At 52.8% G+C, this 18,921-nt stretch overlaps 2 protein-coding genes across 2 annotated transcripts; both read right to left on the bottom strand.

Moving 5' to 3' along the window:
• Window positions 1-1,223: 1,223 nt before the first annotated feature.
• On the bottom strand, window positions 1,224-2,816 carry HOXC12 (homeobox C12). The gene is made up of 2 exons (XM_020894997.2): window positions 2,210-2,816; window positions 1,224-1,462 (listed from the first exon to the last, which is right to left on the bottom strand). Exons 1-2 carry the CDS (start codon window positions 2,814-2,816, stop codon window positions 1,224-1,226), a joined length of 846 nt encoding a protein of 281 aa, XP_020750656.1.
• Window positions 2,817-10,925: 8,109 nt separating this feature from the next.
• On the bottom strand, window positions 10,926-18,693 carry HOXC13 (homeobox C13). Its single transcript, XM_020894996.2, has 2 exons — window positions 17,958-18,693; window positions 10,926-12,507 (listed from the first exon to the last, which is right to left on the bottom strand). Exons 1-2 carry the CDS (start codon window positions 18,691-18,693, stop codon window positions 12,251-12,253), a joined length of 993 nt encoding a protein of 330 aa, XP_020750655.1. The 3' UTR covers window positions 10,926-12,250.
• Between the last annotated feature and the right edge of the window lie 228 nt (window positions 18,694-18,921).

Raw genomic sequence — 18,921 nt, forward strand, 5'->3', positions numbered from 1 at the left:
TTGGGGAGCTGGTGGAGTGAGGGGTGGGTAAAAAGAGAAAGGAGTTGGGTGGGGGGCTGCAGCGCCCACCTCCTTCATTGTCACCAGCTTGGGAAATCGGGGGGGGGGGCGGGGAGGGCCTCTGCAGCCAGTAGCCCCTTTTAGGGGCGGATTCTCCTCCCGCCTCGTAAATTATCCTGGTCCAGCCTCCGGCCGTGACCATGAACGCCAGCGGGAAGAGAGAATCTGCCGCGGCTGCCAGAACTCTCTCAGCCATTCAATGCTGCGCTTCGCAGCTCTTTTTACAGCCTCCCCTGTTTCCCAGAAAACCAGGTGGGGGTCCCTGGGGTGGCTACTGAACCTGAGACTGCGTCTGTTCAGCTCTCAATTCCCCTCTTGGGGCTTCTGGTCCGCAGCCGCCTGGATGGCAGCGAGAGTGGATGGCAGCACACCTGTGAGCCAATGGGCGCAGGAGCTCAGCGGGCTGAGGACCAGGAGGATGGCTGGCTCGCTCGGGTAGCCTAAAGGAGACCTACGGCTGATGATCACCCCGTCCACAGCCGGGCTGGGCAAAATGCTCATGCCTTCTCATGCCTTCACCTGCTCTGCGTCCAGGCCTGGAAGACCCAGACCCCACCGGACTTGGGCACTGCTGACCATTCTGTTCTCTCAAACCACACTTCCTCCTACATTCCCCCACTTCCTCCTGCCCTCCCAGAGCCACCCTGACCCCATCCCCAATCTCTGCTGATTACTCCACTCTCGCTCCCTCCTCTCGGCCAGTCCTAACCCAACAACTGCAAGCTCTGAGAGCATTGGTCCCACTTTCCCCACCCTGGCCTACTCCTGCAGGCAGACTGACCAAAGACCATGGAAGGAAAATGGTGGGAGGGGACACCTTAGTCACCTTTCCTCCAGATCTTCAGCCAGAGGCCCAAAGCCCCTGTCCCTGGGGTCAAACTAGCCCCTCCCCAGGGCCTCAGCCTTCCCTTCCCCTACCCCCTACCTGCAGCTGTGGGCTTCTTCTCTCCCTGGTTGGGTTCTTTCCTTGTCTCTGGGACTTGGCAGGGCCTGCTGGGGGTGTGTGGGAGGGAACCACGAACAAAACAGACAAGAGGACGTCCAGGGAGGACCTGCAAGAGACGCCTGGTGTTCTAAGCGGGGACTGTGTCCCAGGCAGCGCCCCCTCTTGCTGTCCGCCAGAGACAGGCTCAGTCTGGGGCTGGCACCCGTGTCTTGGCCCCCTAAAAGAAGGAGAGAGCTTGCTCCCTCAAGAGAAGTCTTTTCTTTTTCATTCTGCGGTTCTGAAACCAGATCTTGACCTGCTGGTCACTAAGATTCAAGCGGTCTGAGAGTTCCCTCCGGCGCTGCCGTGTGATGAACTCGTTCACGAGAAACTCGCCCTCCAGCTCCGCCAACTGCAACTTCGAATAAGGCTTGCGCTTCTTCCGAGAACGGCTGTGGATCGGGTACCAGGGCGCTCCTGGGTGGAGACGAACCAGCAGGGTTGACCAGAGGACCAAGAGATGACAAGCCCAGTACCCTCGGTCCTTCCCAAGCCCCTTTCACCTTGGCCTAACAACCCACGCCAGGCTCTTCCTCTCCTGTTTTGCAAAGACTCCCATCCCTAGCAAGTCCTCCGCCTTCATCAATCTCTTCTTCCCCTTTCACTCTTTTCTCCTGGCCTCCCCAACCCTACTTCTCAGCGCCGCATCCCAGAGCCTTCTAGATTCCTATCCTCTCACTTCTCCTCAAACCTCTTCTCCAGGATATCCTGGCCCCTTCCTCTCACATCCTCCAGGATGGGGTCCCTGATCAGTTAGAACAGACATGAGCTAGTGACAAGAGTAAACCATATCCACTGGCCTTTCTTTTAAAAAAAAAAAAAAATGTAGGGAATGGGGGGCCTGTGGGAAGGTGGAAAGAGAGGCCCTGGGCAAGCAGGGATCATGCTCTGGGTCCCCAGCCCCCAGGCCTGGAAAAGTCTGTCAGAATCCCCTGTCTCCGGAGCTTCCAGCCCCCTCCGGCTGCAAGCCAAGCAAAAAGGGAATCTCTGTAGTTCTTTTATGGGGATATTTACATGTTTAAAGGGCTCCCCTCCCCAACTTTTTTTTTTTTTTTAAAGAAGCGCTTTCTCACCACACAGTCTGTCACCCTAGGAGGCCCTAGCTCAGTCCTACACTGCACGCCCGAGTGAGACGTCCCGTCCGGAGTGGGCCGGGGTCCTTACCGCTGGCCGCGAGCCCGCCGCCGGGGTTTAAAGGCGATACCAAGCTTCCGGGGTCGCCCGCGCCGGCGCCCTTGTTGCCCTCGTTGAGCAGGGACGAACTGGAGTCGGATTCCAGCGACTGGCACGAGGGCGGGTCGTGCGGGGGTCCCGCGCCGCCGTCGCCACCGCCGCCGCCCGCCGCGTAGTCGTACTTGAAACCGAGCGCTGGCGGCCCCGACGGCTCCAGCGGCAGCAGCGCTGCCCCGGGCCCGACTCCTGGGCCGGGATCGCGCCCGCGCTCCTCTCGCTTCAGGCCCCCGCCGCCCTCGGCGCACGGCTCGCGGTAGTAACCCTTGCTGTCCTCCACGCGCGCCAGCTCGCACGTGCGGCCGAAAGGCGGGTTGAGAGACACCGGGCTGCCGAGGTAGGGCTGCGGGTAGCCATTGCACGGCTCCGCCGACGGCCAGGGCAGCGAGCACACGTTGTCGCGGCGCGGGTAGGACAGCGAAGGCAGCCCGGGCAGCTGCGCCCCGGACGCGCGGAAGTTGGGAAAGTAGAAGGTGTCTCCCGTGTGGATGTTCACCAGCGGCCCCACAAACCCGGGATTCAGGAGATTATGCTCGCCCATTTCCGCGGGGCCCGACCGACAGCTTCTACTTTATTGCTATCTGACATTAAACATAGTTAAACCTGCACCGGCCACCCATTGGCCGTCCGGCTCACGTGGGCGCCGCCGGCAGGGGGATGGGTGGGGACAGAGAATCCCCCCACCCTGCACCAACTCCAAGTTCCCCCTTCCCCAGTAGAGGGGGGTGAGAGTGAACGAACCGCGGGGGCAGATTTATTCGCTGGCTTCTGGTTTTTAAAAAGATCATATAAAACCTAACGCAGAGATCGAGGTAATCGCCCGACACGGGGCAAGAGGAAAAAAGCCACACCAAAAATACCTGCACATACACGCTTCTGAACCCTGCACAAGCCCCCCACCCCACCCAGATGTATTATCTTCTGGCCAGCAGCTGGCCAGAGTACAGCCTGTCCCTCTTTAATTAGTTCCTTTATTAACTAAAACCGTTGGAATTTACAATATATCCCCAATAAATTACTATTAGATATTGTGTCATATAAAGTTTACTGGCTGTTTAAGGAGACGGATGAGCCCTTTGGCTCGGGTTTATTTACAGTAGAGGCAGAGTGGGGGTAGACAGGTTTTCCTGCCGCCGTCGCTGCCAGCTTCTTTTCCTCGGCTCTTTCTCCTCAGGAATTTGGGGAGACACGTGGGGTCCTCTCCTCCAGGAGGCGCGCAGGGAGGAATACTAATGCCAGGTCTTCCTCACTCTCCACCTGGGAGCCACCCAGCCTCACATCTTCAGTCACTGTTAGAGGAAGAATGTCAGAAGAGAGACGGAAAAAGCAGAATAAGGACGCTCCCAGCTCAATGAGGACTTCCCCACCTGCTCTTGAAAAGCTGGGGGCTGAACTACTCTTCCCCATGACTTCTGTGGGTCAGAGGGGCTTCTGGAGGGGGTCCTCTTGGAGTCTTTGCAGCAAGAGACTCTGGGCTCCCAGCAGGGCTTGGCCAGCCGGAGAGGCCCCTGATTCCCACTGTGGAGGAAATACACCCCAGAACGAGCCCAGGCTACTTCTGGGATCACAGATAACAGTGCCCAGCCCAGAAGGTGTGCTGGGAGTGACTGAAGGAACGCCAGAGAATTATCTTCTTGGGATTTAAAATTATATGTATGGTGTTAACCCCAGCAGCTCTTTTTGCAGAAGGCTGAGAACCTAATGCAGACCATTGGCAAAATTAATGGACATCTGGAAGCCACAATCTAACTTCAACCAAGTCCACAGACACACAGTCAAGCAGATTAAAATGAAAAGGGAAACAAACCTTCCCTTTGAAAGTAGGTGTATTCTATTGGGGTCTAATAGAATATTCAGATTTCTGTGCTATTATTTGGGGTTCTTTTGAGCCAAAGCTCAAAGCACCTCTTTAAGTAATACCAGGTGGGATCAATAGTTCAGCAAAAGTCTAAACATGAGAATACACCAGATTTAGAGAAAACTAGAGAGATGACAGAATATGGGAGAAAGAAACCCACGTGGGTGAAAGTTAAATATCTGAGAATGAGTGGAAGCCACAAAAGCAGACCTAAGCAGAAGATTCTCATCTCCCTCTTTTTCTCTCTTCTGCAGGACACGGCAGAGAGAATGCAGATTCTTTGAATTCCAGAGCTTCTCGAGCGATTTCATATCCCAAACCATAGCTGCACACTCCAACAGAAATGTGTCCGCGCGGGCGTTTCCCTGCCCGGCACAGCTCTCAGCTCTTAGCTCAGTACCCTCCGCTCTCGCCCCGCTTCCTCATCCCCGCCCCGGCCAGCTAGACGGCCTGGCCAGGTCCCTCCTGCCCCCAGGAGCCCGTCCCACGCCGGGCCCACTTGCCAGAACCGAGGTCAGGCAGTGAGATGTCAGCCCCGCGCAGTCACCTCCAGTCGAACCGCGACAGTCAGGGAGGCGAGAAGCGAGCAGAATTGAACTGGCCTTTTTGTGCCTAGTTGATTAAGGGGCTGTGCTACTGCACAGAGGAGCATCCCTCAGCTGCGAATTCCACGTCACAGCATCTCCTTATCTTATTTGTACCCTCTTTTCAAGATGCATTAATAAGCGTTACTGAATATTTAATTAAATTTGTTTGGGGGTTATTTTGGGTCATAAAGAAAAACAGGGTGTGACTTTAATATTGTTGCTCTTTTCAATCAGAACATTGCGCCGGCGGCGAGGACTCCAGGCCTCCAGGCCTCGCGCTCGGCCGCTATTGTTGGTGTGGGGGACGCCGATCTGAGCTTTGCGGGATAATCACTAGTCCTTGTGGGGTGGAGGCTTCTCCCCATTCCCTTTTCCCTTCCCAGATAACTCCAGTCTCCTAGAAGGGGGGTGCAAGGAGAAAGGTCTTAGGCTCTCCCCATCCCTCCCTAACTCGAAAATCTCAAGCCCGGAGCTCTGCTCGCGGTGCTCCGGGCCAGGCAGCTGAGCACGCAGAGCAGCGGCCACAGGGCGGCAGATGAAACGCCGCGGAAATGAGGATGGAGTGAGGACTTCCTTCTTCCAGACAAGCGGTTTCTCCCAGTCCGATTTAGTCCCATTAAAAAAAAAAAAAGCCACCACTTCCCCCCAGGTTTCGGACCCTGGCACTTGCACACACACAAACCCCCTTCCTTCCGTGCAGCCGACCCTGTCTCCTCTAGGCAAGAGCTGCCGAGGACCATCAGCAAAATTCACATCCCCGGTTCCCTACTCCTCGAGGATCAGTAGGATTATTACAGGGTTGTAAGGACCCCGGCAAAGACCCAAGCAATCTAGGCGCCCAGCCTCCTCGTGGAAGCCTCGGTTCTGTGCGCCTTTAAGGCTCCCCGTTGCACACGCCGCTCAGACGCCCATTCCTTAACCCCGCTGGGATTAAAAGCCCTCAGAGACCGCTCCAAGCCTGGGTCCCCGGGGCCGGCGGGAGGCTCGGGTGCGAAGCTAAATCCAGCCTCGGGGAAAGCTGCTTGCCAGGAGCCGACCCGGACTTGGTGAGAATAATTCACAGGACAGCCCAAGGCGCTGGGCAACCGTTTCTAGCCGGGTTTAATCCGCCGGCCCTTGCCAGCCCACAAGAAAAGCTATAATGGCCAGAGCCAGGCTCCGGACGCGCGGAGCGATTTGTGCGCCCACTCTAGCACACATTCATAAAATCACAAGAAGAGGTGGGCTGCCTGTTGGCAGCTGGACCACAGGTTCCTGCTGCAGCTGGCCTGGCTCAACCATCCCCCCACCCTTCATTAACTCAGGGGTTAATTAAAACTGAAGACCAGGATGTGGTCCAAGGACTTCCTTGAAGACCCCCGGCAGCCCTGTGCTTCCTCGCATCCACCAGCGGGATGCCCAGCGGCTTCTCTCGACCTGGCTCTGTCTAAGCCTCTGTTCCTCCGGCATCTTCGCCGGCTCTGCGCGGTTCCTCGAGTCCCCGCCACCGCCGAACCGGGCGAAAGGAGTTATTACAAAATCTCTGACAGCTCTGGTGGCAGAGGCAGAACGGCTGCGGGTAGCTTAGGCCACCGCGGAGTGACTGTGAGCTGCCTGCCGTGGTCCGGCTCCCCTGCCGAGGTCGGGATTATTCCGTGCGGTGCTGCCTTCTCCCTAGTCAGTCGAGGCCAAGGCGGCCCAGTTCAAGGTCACTGCCTAGTTTGCACAAAGCGGTTCTGCCGCGTATGCAAATGAGGCAGGGCCTTGGCTCCCGAAGGGAGGTAAGCAGGAGCTGGGCTGGCCCAGAGAGGGGAAATGAGAAGCGGCGGGTGGGGAAAGTCTACACTCCAGCCCGACCCCTCAGCTCTCTTTAGGTCGTCCTTGTGGGGCATCTTGGGCTTGGGGCAAGATACTGTCGGGTTCAGACAAGACTGGTGGGTGGAGGTAAGGGGCTCAGACTCCTCTTTCTTCTGCTTCACTAGCTCAGCCAGCGTCAGAGCCCCCTGTCTCCCAGGTCCCCTTATACGACTCAAGGAGAAGACTGGAAGGTCCCTTCCCCTGTGCTGTCTTCCAGGGCTCTGCACCCTGGAGGAGCAGGGTGTGAGAGGAACCTTGGATGAGGGGGCCCATTCAGGCTTTCAGGCTCACACAAACGGCCCAAGGTCAGCAGCGCCCTTACCTCCTCCAAGTCTTCTGTGGCTCCCCAGGGCCCCCCTCCCACCACAAGATCCCAGCCTGATTGCCACCCAGGAAATGGGGAAGGGGTGGGGAGGGGTCCCGGGGGGAACATCTGGGAGACCATCTCTCCACTCCTTGCCTGAACCTTCTTCCCTCATTTTCACTGTCCTTTCAGCGATCGAATAGTTAACTAGTTTCGTGGCTCTGACATTTTCTCCCTCCACCAGCAGAGGATCTCCTCCGCCTAGTGAATTACTGAGTGTCAGGAAAGGTGTGTGGACCAAGTTTAAAAAAAAAAAAGCACCCTCTCAACACCACACCTGCAGCCGCCGGCGACGTAAGGGGAGCCCAGGGCCAGGGTCTCCGTGGACCCCGAAGCTCAGCATGGGGTGAGGACTACCTAGAGTGCCCTCTGTCACACAACCAGCTGCTCCCTCTGACCATGGCCTCTGGCCAGCCCTGTTCAGGGGAAGGGCAGAGATCTGCTTGGGGTCTGCTCTGCCCAGTTACCCAAATGCTTCCCAAACCAAGCCTCCAGTTCCAGGCGGGGGCGGAGATGGTGCTGGGCACAGGCGGATTGCGTGGGGGCAACCGGCCTGAGAGGCCAGTGGGGGTAGGAGGATGCGCTGCTAACCCCGAGGCTGGCTGGGTTGGAAGAACGGGAACGGGGGTCCACTTACCTTTGGAGACTGAAGAGGTTCAGAAGGGTGCGGGACAGGGGATCTCAGCCTCCAGGAAAGCTCTGGATACCCCTCCCCAAGGCGGCCCTCAAGCCCAGACGAGGTATCTGAGGAGGGCGGGGCGGAGGAGGCGGAGGCTTCGGCCAGCGGTAGGCGCGCGGGAGCCGAGTTGCAGAGCGTCTCTGGAGAGGCCGCCTTTTATGGGTGTTATTAGTGCCCCTGTCTAGACTGCAGACGACACCTCTGTGTGTAAACAGAGGCGGCGGGCTCTGGCGGGAAGGGGGATGGAGCGTCGAGGGGGCAAGCGGCCCTCTCCTCCTCTGGCCACAGGAAGATCAAGGCCTTTTCCACCCTCCCCCCTTCCCAGTGCTCCCTGCGATGTCAAGGTCAGAAAGACCTAGTCACGGTCAAGGCTAAAAGAAGAAGAGCCTGGTTGGTTGCGAAAAGGCTATGGCCCCCTCCTCCTCCTCCCAGAAGCCCCCGGCTCCCCAGGGCCCCTCCATCTTCCACTAGCGCAGGTCTGGATACACATCTGCCTGATCCAGGGCTTGGAGTTCTTTGAGGACCGGGCTTCTGACACCATCCAAGTCAGACTCAAGTAGATCTTAGTGTGGGGGGGGGGGTCTCTTCAAAACAGAACAGAGGGGGCTGCTACAGGGTTCCCAGCTTCAATCCTCGGAGAGATGGAGAGTGTCCCAGGGGCTGTCCCCACCTACACCCACACAGCCCTGCTGACCAGCCGCCTGTGGAAAAACACCTGGTCTGGAGACAGTCATGGAGGAGTCTCCCAAGGACTGCTGGCCTTGCATCCTCAGGTGGGTTCCTGGCTGCGAGACTGACTACTGGCCAAAAGGCCGGTTGTGCTGGCCCTAGATCTGAAGACTAAGATGTGGGTGGGGAAGGGGTTTTCTCCCCCAAATCAGGAAAAGTTCTAACTGAACCCTCCCTGGCAGCCTGGTAGAGTGGCCTCCAGAATGAACGAGAGTCCTGTGAGGCTCTGGCTCTCCCAGGTCCCCCAGCCCTGGCCACAGAGTCACAGGGAGCAGGTGATGCCACTGGGTTGTGAGAAAGATAGCAGGAACCTCAGCCCAGAGAAGAGGAAACTGCAATGCTCACAGTCCTTTGGACTTTTCTGTCCCCTTACACCTTCATACTTATTGCATTCTCACTCTCACACAGACACTGGGAGACTGGCCTTGGAAAGAAAAGCTTTTATAAATCTGAATGAAGAAAACACACACTCTACACCTTGAGATGAGTGCTGGCTGACAGCATTGCTACGCATGCACACAGAGAGGCAGTAAAAGCTGAGGAAATTCTGCACTAATCAGAGGCTGCATACACACACACACAAAGATGCACACAGGCACACACACAGGCATGTGCATGCGTGTGTGCGCACGCGCGCGCACACACACACACACACACACACACACACACATCCTTTCATAGGAAGATCTCACAGAGTTCCCCAGTGAGAATACCAACTCTTGGAGGAAGGACAGGTAAGGAACCAACACAATCAGGGAACAAATACTTTTTTTTCCCAACTCTGGGGAATGTGTCTCCCCAGAATACACACTCACACAATACCTGTCTCACACAGGAGTTTCCATTCTCAGACCTGCTTACTTTTATGGGAGAGGCATCCCCAAACTGCTCCAAGGCTTAGTTGATCCAGTGAATGGGTGGCATCTTAAACACCCTGGCATACTGGGGCTCATGGGGACTCAGAAGTACCACAGTGCCTGCCTGGGTCACTGGTGTCCCAGTGAGCCTGCACCAGCTTTCCCTCTCTTTTCCATCGCCCCCTTCTGGGGCCTTAGGGCAGGTCCCTCCGTGTGGGAAGCCTCGTTCAGTTGACTTCATGTGGGTTTGTGCGCAGAAGTGGAAGGCTGCCTCGGAGAACTTTAGAATTCTCTTTCCCTACTGAGCCTCCAAGTCTCCACTGTGTCTACAGCTGTGTCATGGGACTTCCCAGTGCACTCCCAGGTCAAGAGTGGTGTGAGTTCATTAAGGAAGCCCCGAGGTCTCTTGTCTACTCACTTCCTTTTTCTGATGAAACACACACATTTAGTGTTCAATTCTTTACATCTCAGGGAAGACTGAGGGGTTTTGGAGAGAGGTTAGAGTGGTGAGTGGGGAGAGAAAGGGGAGATGGAATTAAGAATGAACCTTATTCCTAGGAGATTCATCTATCTGCAACTCCTAATCTGTACTGCTCAGCCTGGGATTCTTTGGTTAGTTAATCCAGGTTTGAGATGGAGAGAACAGGATCGGCAGCCACATCAGTAGCAGAGGCTCCACAGAGGGTGAATTCTTAGTCTCTTAGTCTCTCAGATTCAGTGTGTGTGTTGTGTGTGCACATGTGTGTATCACAACCCCCAGCAAACATTTAAATAAAACTTGAAGACCTTCAGCCATCAGGCAAAGAGAAATTGGAGCACTCTGAATTCCAATCCAATGCCTCCAGTCTTTCTATATCTCAGGAGAGGAAAAATATCATATCATAAAAGTTGTTGCAGTAAAGATTTAATCTGAGATAACATTGTTTTAGGCTATATTGCTTTTTTAAAATCTCTTAACCTGACAACTTAATGATCTCATTAACTCAGCTGGATAGGAAGATAGGCGCAGATGGACAGGACAGTGAAAACAAATTAGTGGCAGAGTCTACACAGCTCCTGATTGCCTGGAAGACTGAGGTTCCCAAGAAAGCTGGAGAATAGAAGCAAGGTTGGCTTAGCAAACTTGGGGCCCACAGCGTCCTTGGGGCCTGACCTCTTGCGCAGATCACAGATCAGTGGGGAAGAAAAGAGAGCAGCTTGGGAATGCTGAGCTTGCAGCCGCCCCCCACCAGTGTTGGCTAAGGGGACCACTTCCTAGTTCCAGCTCTGAACTGTTGGGAAGGATTTGGGACACTGGGGCACTAGGGCCTCAAAAACCTAAGATTAGAGCCCAATTGCTGCCACCACCACTGAAGCATCCAGCTCCCAGATGGGATGGCTATTTTCTCAGCCCCGGGATCCAGGATCCAGATCTGAGCCCTGACTATTAACTGAAGTGAACTCACTCACCTGCTGCCAGGCCTTTTAAGTCACTGATCACATCCTTCTCTCTGGAACCTACTCATTTGTTTGGGGCATCAGGATGGTAAAGAGTTCTCTCCTGTCTAGACACTATCAACAATTTGAATGACTAACTTTAAAAACTTTAGTAAAGCAAAATATGAGTTTGGGATATACCTAGCCCGGTGTGATGTCAGTACTCTTGCCCTGGCCAACTCTGGCTGCATCAGGGCAACAGAGCCTCCCCCAAAGAGCCAGTGGATAGGAGTTTCAGAAGTAATCCAAGCAATAAAATTAAGGCAAAAAAAAAAAAGATTTTATTTTAAAAACGGGTTTGTGGGTTCTTTTTTCTTTTTGCATTCAGTACATTGTCGTTTAGACACCACAATACTATATACAGATACACAACATTTAAAAAAAAAAACCTATTTCTGATGAACATTTCAAAAGAACACTGTTTTGTAATTCGCCAGTGGGAAAGGAGAAGGTGAGCCCCCACACCTCCCCAGCACCGAGCTGGCCTTTGAGGAGGGAAATGTCAGTCCTGTCTACATTAGCTGGCTAATTGCGATTATTTTGGCCTCCTGGAAGAAAACGGCTTTCTTCTGGACAATGAGTAAAAGTGAAAGTGTGAGGCCTTCTGAGCTATTGCCTTGATGGAGAAGTGATTGGAGAGGGACTGGAGAGGGATTCTGCTGGGGGACCCACTCTCCATCCCCTTGGAAGAGAAGTTTGTCCTTTCCTTACAAAAAAAATTCTGCTCCTGTGCCTGGCCTAATCTCAGCCTCACCATAGAGAGACAGAGAGATAGAGAAGACATATTTAGCAGCGTGGCGGGAGTTTCTGTCTTCCCTGGATTTTCAGATGGGACCCAGAAGCAGAACAGAGGAGGCTATGGGGGCATCAGTGGCTCCAGAGAAACTCAGTTCCTTGCTTGAAGTGGGAGAGGGGATAGGTGGCTCCTCAGCCAATTCCAGCTTTTGTTGAAACAGACAGGAAAAAAGAAAACCTAAGCGCTGTCTGTACTCCAATCACGATGCCAGATCCCTAATGCTTATGATTAATATTAATGAGACTTTTAAAATATGCACAGAAATTCTTAACTGGGATATCCTGCCTGACTAAGGAGTGCCAAGGGGCTGGGAGCAGGAGGAGGGACTGAAAGGAAAGTAGGAGCTCCCCAGGTCCTGCACCCCGGTGGCACCCTCAGTGGGGTTGCCTGTCTACCTGCCGGGGCAAAGGATGAAGCAAGAAAGGGATCATTCAGGGTTCCCCAACTCGGCTTTGTCTGGAATGATCTTCCCTGCCACTCTGCTTTCTGGCAAGGGGAGAAGGGTGAAGGCCAGAGGGAGTGGAGGCCAGCTGCCTTTCTCCCACAGCCCACTCAAACCCACCTCCAAAGCTGTTGAGGCCAGGTAGGTCCCATCTGCATAGGGGTGGGGGTTGAGGATGGGGTGGGGAGTAGAAGGCAGCAGAGCCCACCATCTAATATTTTCTGCCTCCCTGTGCTCCTCTTTCTGGTTAACATTAAATATTGGTCTGCACCCGGGAGAAGGGTCCTTCTGGTGAGTTCATATATGGTACAAATCAGCGACATAAATAGATGGGGCGGGGCCGGTGGGCAGTCAGGTGGAGTGAAGGTGAGGTGTTTTCGATTTGCTGACCACCTTCTTCTCTTTGACCCGACGGTTCTGGAACCAGATGGTGACCTGGCGCTCCGAGAGGTTTGTGGTAGCCGAAATGCGCCGGCGCTTCTCTTTGGTGATGAACTTGCTGGCCGCGTACTCCTTCTCTAGCTCCTTCAGCTGCACCTTGGTGTAGGGCACGCGTTTCTTGCGCCCGCGTCTGTAGCTGTTGACCTCGGGCTGTAGGGGGACCACGTCTGGGGGGAGAAAGAAGGCAGGCAGCAGGAAGTGAGTTGCGCGCTGGACCCAGCAAACGGCTATAGAGTCTCAAGGCGCAGGGACTCACAGGCGGGCATATTGTCCCCAAATCCTTTGCATCTCTGCTATTACCAAGGCCACGGCTGAAGTGAGGACACTGGGGTATTGCCTCTGGCGTGAGCTTTATTTTTTTTTTGGTGCGAACTTTAAAGGAGGGGGTGCCAAAAGCTCAGAAATCAAGATAAATAATATTTTATATATTATACTTATATGATTATCAAAAATTTCATGATGAACAAAATATTAAAACTTTAAATGAATGCAGGACCAGTACTACTGATTTTTCTTTTTGCCTCAGCCTCCAATCTGGTTCTGCACAGCATTCCTTATCAGAATCCTTGTCCCCGTAGAGGGGTCCCTCCAAATTCCATCCTGGTCTGCTAGCCTGCAGGACTGCAACTATTCAGGAAAATTCCTCTTTCCTAGCAGTTAGATCACTTGGGAATCGGTCAGTTTATACTCTGCCCAAATATTAGAGGAAGGTGTCCTTTTGTATGCATGAGGGAGAGCTTGGCGGGCAGGGAGACTGTTTCAGTGGGCACAGACCATCAAGTGGGGCCTCTTGCCTTTGGTCATTGGCTCTGCACTGGGAATCTGAGGCCGGCACCAACAGCTAGAGAGAAAAGTGTCCAGGTGAAGCTAGACTGCCTGGGAGCCAATCTCTCAAGGAGTCCAATATTGTAAGCCACTTAGTAACATCCCAGGTGGGAAGCCCTAGCACTGAGATGTAAGAAATCCGGTCCCTAGAAGTAGAGGGTCCACACCCCAGGGTATGCCCACCATAGGAGACACACCAAGAGAGCCCCTCTTGGGTTAAGACCAGCGGTTCACATAAATCTTCTACAAAAAGAAATCAGTGCCCCTCCCTTGCCCTCCCTCAAATTTCCACTCACCAAGACACAGCAATTCTGATCTGGTTCCCCATCCTCATCTTTCCGCCAAGGCTGAAGGAAACTCTCCAACCCATGCAGGAACCCTAATCCTAAACTCCAAATACCTTGCCATACCACTACTAGTTCAATTTCTTTCTGCTCTATGAGAATGTCACAGGAACTAAAGTGCATCACTTACAGCCCCTCTTCCACTCCAACAACACAAAAGTCCTAGCAACACTTTCAAGGAAACTAAGGAACTAGGGAGATAAGCTGAATAACTCACCCCTCAACTTTAAAAAATGTAATTGGCTGACTTCTTCCTGCAGGATCTAATGAGTAGGGCTGAATATTTAAGGTTTCCTCTTCATTCTTACTGCCCTTTGGAAGTGCAGACACAGTCTAGAATAAGGGCACAGAGCTCTTTCTGCAATGCCTGTTCTCAACTCCCCTTCATGAATCACCTTCCTTATCCCCTTTCTCATTGGGTCTGCTCTCTTTCAGAGACCTTTGTCTACACAGGACAGGAAAGAAGAGGTCACCCAGGCAGGGGGAAATAAAGTTCATGGAAAGAATATGGGAGAGAGGGGATTCCAATGGCCTGGTCACACTGTCTCCAGGATGACAATGTCTATGGAAAATTGTTGGACCTGTCACTTTTCTCTGCCTATGTAGGAACAGGCTAAATTTTTTTAAAATCTGAAAAACAAAACAACTTCACTTTAGCAAAGCAGATCCTTTACATTAAAAATGACTTTTTTTTTTTTTGCACAAGATGTTTTTTAAAAAAAAAATCTCTCAGTTCTCAAATATGTTTTGCTCTTACAGACATAACTATGATTTGAGAAACTGATGAATCTGGAACAAGAGTAAAACACAGAAAGTAAGTAATGATAATATGAGATTATTATTATTATTTTTCAATCCTTGGAACATCTTTTTAAGGCTTATTTTATTAAACCCATTTTACAAGATAAGGAATCTGAGACTCAGAATAGGTAAAGAAGCTCAAGTGGCAGAGCCGGGTTTTAAAACCAGATTTTTGGGTTCAACATAATGACATAGTGAGTTCTAAAATGGAAACAGACCACCTGGTACAATTTAGCTTTAAAAATACCTCCTTTCCCCTGGAGAACAAATGGGATAGAAGTGCGTTTGTGTTCCTGAGTTTACCAGATAATTGTCCCTGATCTGTTAAACATCACTTTCTGAAAAAGCTCACAATTATCTACATGATTTGGGCTCTCCTAAACCCCAACTATAAATTTCCCATGAGGCTGAATCAACAAACCCTAAAAGAATCAGTTTTTGAAAAGCAGATAACTGGTCTAAATTGGTTATTTTTCTCTATAGAATGCCAAGGGTTGATCTGGCCAAGCTTTCCCTGGATCAGACCAAACTGCCAGTTATTTTGGGCAGCTGGGGAAATACCTTCAGCCTTGCCTTCTCAAAGAAGCCCCCTTTCATTGTCTTTTGTCTTGTCTGGAAAGGAAGTGGGATCTATAGATATGGAGACATCTGGAAATTTAGGCCCTGAGTTGTGTCTATGCTACCTCAAGTAAGTAGAGGACTTGGTGACTAATTTTACAATCAAGCTTTCCATAGTCTCCCTTCAGCGCATACACAGGCATGCAGGCACACACACGCACACATGCACACACATCCCACTTCATACCTGGGAACCCAACAGACACTTTTGAGGAGCAAATAAAAAATCAGATCATTGCTTAGCCACAGCTCTCTCTTGGGGTCCTGTGTACATGTTTCTACCACCCACTAGATCTTGCCCACCCTCTCCCACAACAGGCTCTGGGCTCCGAAGAGGACCTAGTTCTGCTAGAAATCCTAGCTACTCTTCTCAATCAAAATCCAATGGCTTATCAACAGAGATTTTCAGTATGACCCAAAGAGCCCATTATTTCTATCTCTCTATTATTCTCTCCCCCTCATCCTATCTGTCTCTGTCTCTCCCTGTCTCCCCACCACACCCACCTTCTCTCTTGGAATCTCTGTCAAAATTAAAAATTGTCTACCCTCACTATAGGAAGGAAAAAAAGAGCAATGAAGCAAGGGTCTATATAATTGGGTGAAGGAAGAAGCCACAACTCATCTTGGCCCTAATTATCTGGATCTTTCTGAACAATTGCCTTCATCTCCCACACCAGCCCAGACTGCCATGGATGAGGTTTCTCAGAGCCAGAGGCACTGAAGAGAGACAGTAGTGTTTATGCTGAGATGCTGCCGAACAAACCACAATTGCATAGACAGAGTTATCTGGAAATCTCACTACTTCTAAAAGAGCTCTGTGTGGGTAGAAAGATGGAGGATGTCTGAAGATAATTTCTTATTCATCTGCCTTTTGCCTGTACCTCTGCACTGAGATACACCAGCCTGTTTCTATTTCCACACTGGGAGTGTGTGAGCACATAGCTGTTGAGGCATATTTGGTTTTATACATGTTTTCATGCCATAATTTTCAATTGTGTTAAATCTCAGTTGGGTTGTATGATTTTTTTATGTTAAAGATATTTTTCCCTAGGAGGCTGTGATAAAAAAGTGCTTACTTTTAGCAGGTTTTCTTTTCTGGGAATCTTTAAGATGTTTATTTTTGCTGATATATTTCTGAGCTCCTTTCCAATCTCTCATTCACTCCACATGCAGACACAGCAATGCCAGAGCAGCTCCTTCTCATCCCCTCTTCACACTAAACCAACTGCCCATTGCTCTGCCCACAGAGGGGCTGGTGGGCATCAGCCCCTCTGCCCTTCAGCCCCTTAGCATGGTCCGTTGGCTACCAGCTACCCATGCTCCAGGAATTCCTGCTAAATCCCCACCTCCCAAGGAGCTTCCCATCTGGGTGAGATGGGAAATTAAAGGGTCATATCTCCACAACACATTATTGTACACCTACATGTGAGGTGCTTATCTTCTAGAAAAGTGTTATTATATGTTTCATATTAGGTCGTTAATGACAGAAATCATATTATATAAAAATATAGTCAGTGCAGAGTAGGTAATGCATACATCATCCTTAAATCTTCTGGCAGTCAGAAATTGGGTGTCTAGTGTGGGTCCCACCTTGATCAGTTGTATTATACTAAGTCATCTTAGAATATTTACAAAAATATTATTTGCTATACTTCGTAACATCATCCAGTATTTTTTTTTTAACTGTCTGCTCTTTCCCCAATCCCGGATGCAGAGGAATTTCAGGCCCACCCTAAGGAGGTCTTCAGGTCTATACGTCCCAGTGAAAATGTCCCTTGGTCCCCAGGGAGAGCCAGGAAGGGGCCTGCTGGGTAGTAGGAGGAAACATATATGGCTGTTCTGGGCCCCCAGGACCCCTGCAAGCATCAGAATGGAGCCAGTCAACCCTCTCCCACTGAGCTCTGCTTATATATAATTAGAGCAGCCTCAAGATCTGGATTCGTTGAATCCTGATTTCTCAGCACTGCGCTGAATCCAAAGCTCCTGATGTGATTTTGAGAACCCTGGAACTGGTCTTTTCCTCTGGGGAGTGGGGGGCGGGTGTTGCGGGATCCTCTCCTATTCAGAGATAGTCTCAATTGGAGAGGGAACACGCCACCAGTGAGTTCCAATCCCCCACCGAATACATAGCCAGACAATACCGAGGGGTTCCCAGCCTGGGCCTGAACCTCAGATTCCTCCAAAACAAGCCTTCCCCCGAAACCTCATCCTCACTCCTCTCTTCCTGTGTCTAAGGCATGAGTAACTCTCTACCCGACGTTTGGCGGAGTTGGTAGTGCGCATACACACACAGGATATGAGCCCTACAGACAGGCAAAGAATTTTATATCCCAGGAGAGGGATGCAAACACCCTTTTTTTCCACACTTTCTCCAGAGATTTCAGTTCCCTTGCTCCTTCAGCAATCAGGAAATTAGTGGTCAAATTCTTAAAACAAATCAAGAAAAAAAAAAGAGAAAAATTTTAAAAACGAAAAATCTACATTTCTGTAGACCCCGGCAAATTAGACCCGTATTTTAAAAACAGCAACAGCAACAAAATACCTTCTAATGCCTAAATGTTCTTGGAAATTCAGGCCAAGAAAATGCTTGCGGGTTCTTATTTTTTCCTCCAATTGATTCGGTGACTTGAGCGTTTTTGTTCTAATGGGTTTAGATTCCAAGGCACCCAAGGCCCACCTCACCCCCCATTTCAGGCCGGAAGCGCATTTAGGGGGCCAAGAGCCGCGCGTGAGACTGGAGCCCTGCGGAGGGGGAGGAGGCGAGCTCCCGACTGGAGCGGAGCCGGCGGCCCGGCGCTCGGGCGCCTGTGATTGCTTCACTCTCCGCCGGGCAGCTCCGGGGAACGTGTCGGAGCAGATTTCTTCCCCAGCGCATTCCTCAGCGCAGCTCGCCCGGCCGGCTCCATCTGCAGCCCAGCAAAGCCGGCGCGCCGGGGCCAGATGGCGGGGGTGGCTGGGGCGCGGAGCCCCGGGGCAGACGGGGCTGGGAGGGGTCCCTGGCGGCGGCCGCGTTCGGGACCCTTCCTTACCTGGAAAGGGAGACTTCCAGAGGTGGGCGGACGGCGACTGTTCCTTTGAGCAGTACACCTGACTGTCCCAGCCGTTGGAGAGAGCCCAGTGCTGGTAGCCTTCGACGGGTATGAGCGCGTCGTGACGCGGCTCTGGGTGTCCGCTGATCCCAGGCACCACCGACACGTCCAGGTAGCCGGGCATCGCCTGGTAGGAGCTGGCGAAGCTGGGATAGAAGGCGAACTCCTTGGCCCTGGAGGACAGGTCGTCACCGGGAAGGGCGCCCGACGGCTCGGGGTACTTATCGCCCGGGTGATAGGCGCAAGGCTTTTGCTGCAGGTTCACGTTGTGCGACAGGCGGCAGCCGTAGTAGCTGCCACCGAACGGGTAGCCATAGCCCAGGGTGGCGCTGGACGAGGTGGGGGGCGCCGGCGGCGGGGCGCACTGGCGCGCCGCCTCCGGGGCCGGGATGTCCGTGTAGACGGCGCCCTGAGGGGCGCCCAGGGGAGCCGGCGGGCGGCCCAGCACGGGGTGCGGAAGCAGATCGCGGCAGTGGCTGGCGGGGCAGCTGTTGCCCAGCCCGTCCATGCTCGGGGCTTTGCCGGGACTCGCTCCGCTGCAGCCGCCCCCCGCTCCGCCCGCGCCGCCGCCTCCCCCGCCGCTGCCGCCGCCGCTGCCGCTCTCCGCCGCGCTGTCCTCATAGACGTACATAAGGCTCTCCGGCCAGCGCGGATGCAGGAGCAGCGAAGTCGTCATGACATGATCTGCTCGAGCTTTTTAAAAACTCCACTTGCCAGAGGCTGCGAGCTAGGGAGACACCTCGCTCCCTTTTCCCCTCCCCCATCCCTCCTCCCTTCCCTCCCCACCCCTCCCCTCCTCCTCCTGGTGCTTCCACCGCCCTCCCCACCTTCCCTCTACGCATGCGGGTACACTTCATTAAGAAATCACCGGCTCCAGCCAGCCTCCCCTCGGCCACCCTCCCGC

This window comes from Odocoileus virginianus, chromosome 24 (genome assembly GCF_023699985.2).
Source record: "Odocoileus virginianus isolate 20LAN1187 ecotype Illinois chromosome 24, Ovbor_1.2, whole genome shotgun sequence".
Lineage (NCBI taxonomy): Eukaryota > Metazoa > Chordata > Mammalia > Artiodactyla > Cervidae > Odocoileus > Odocoileus virginianus.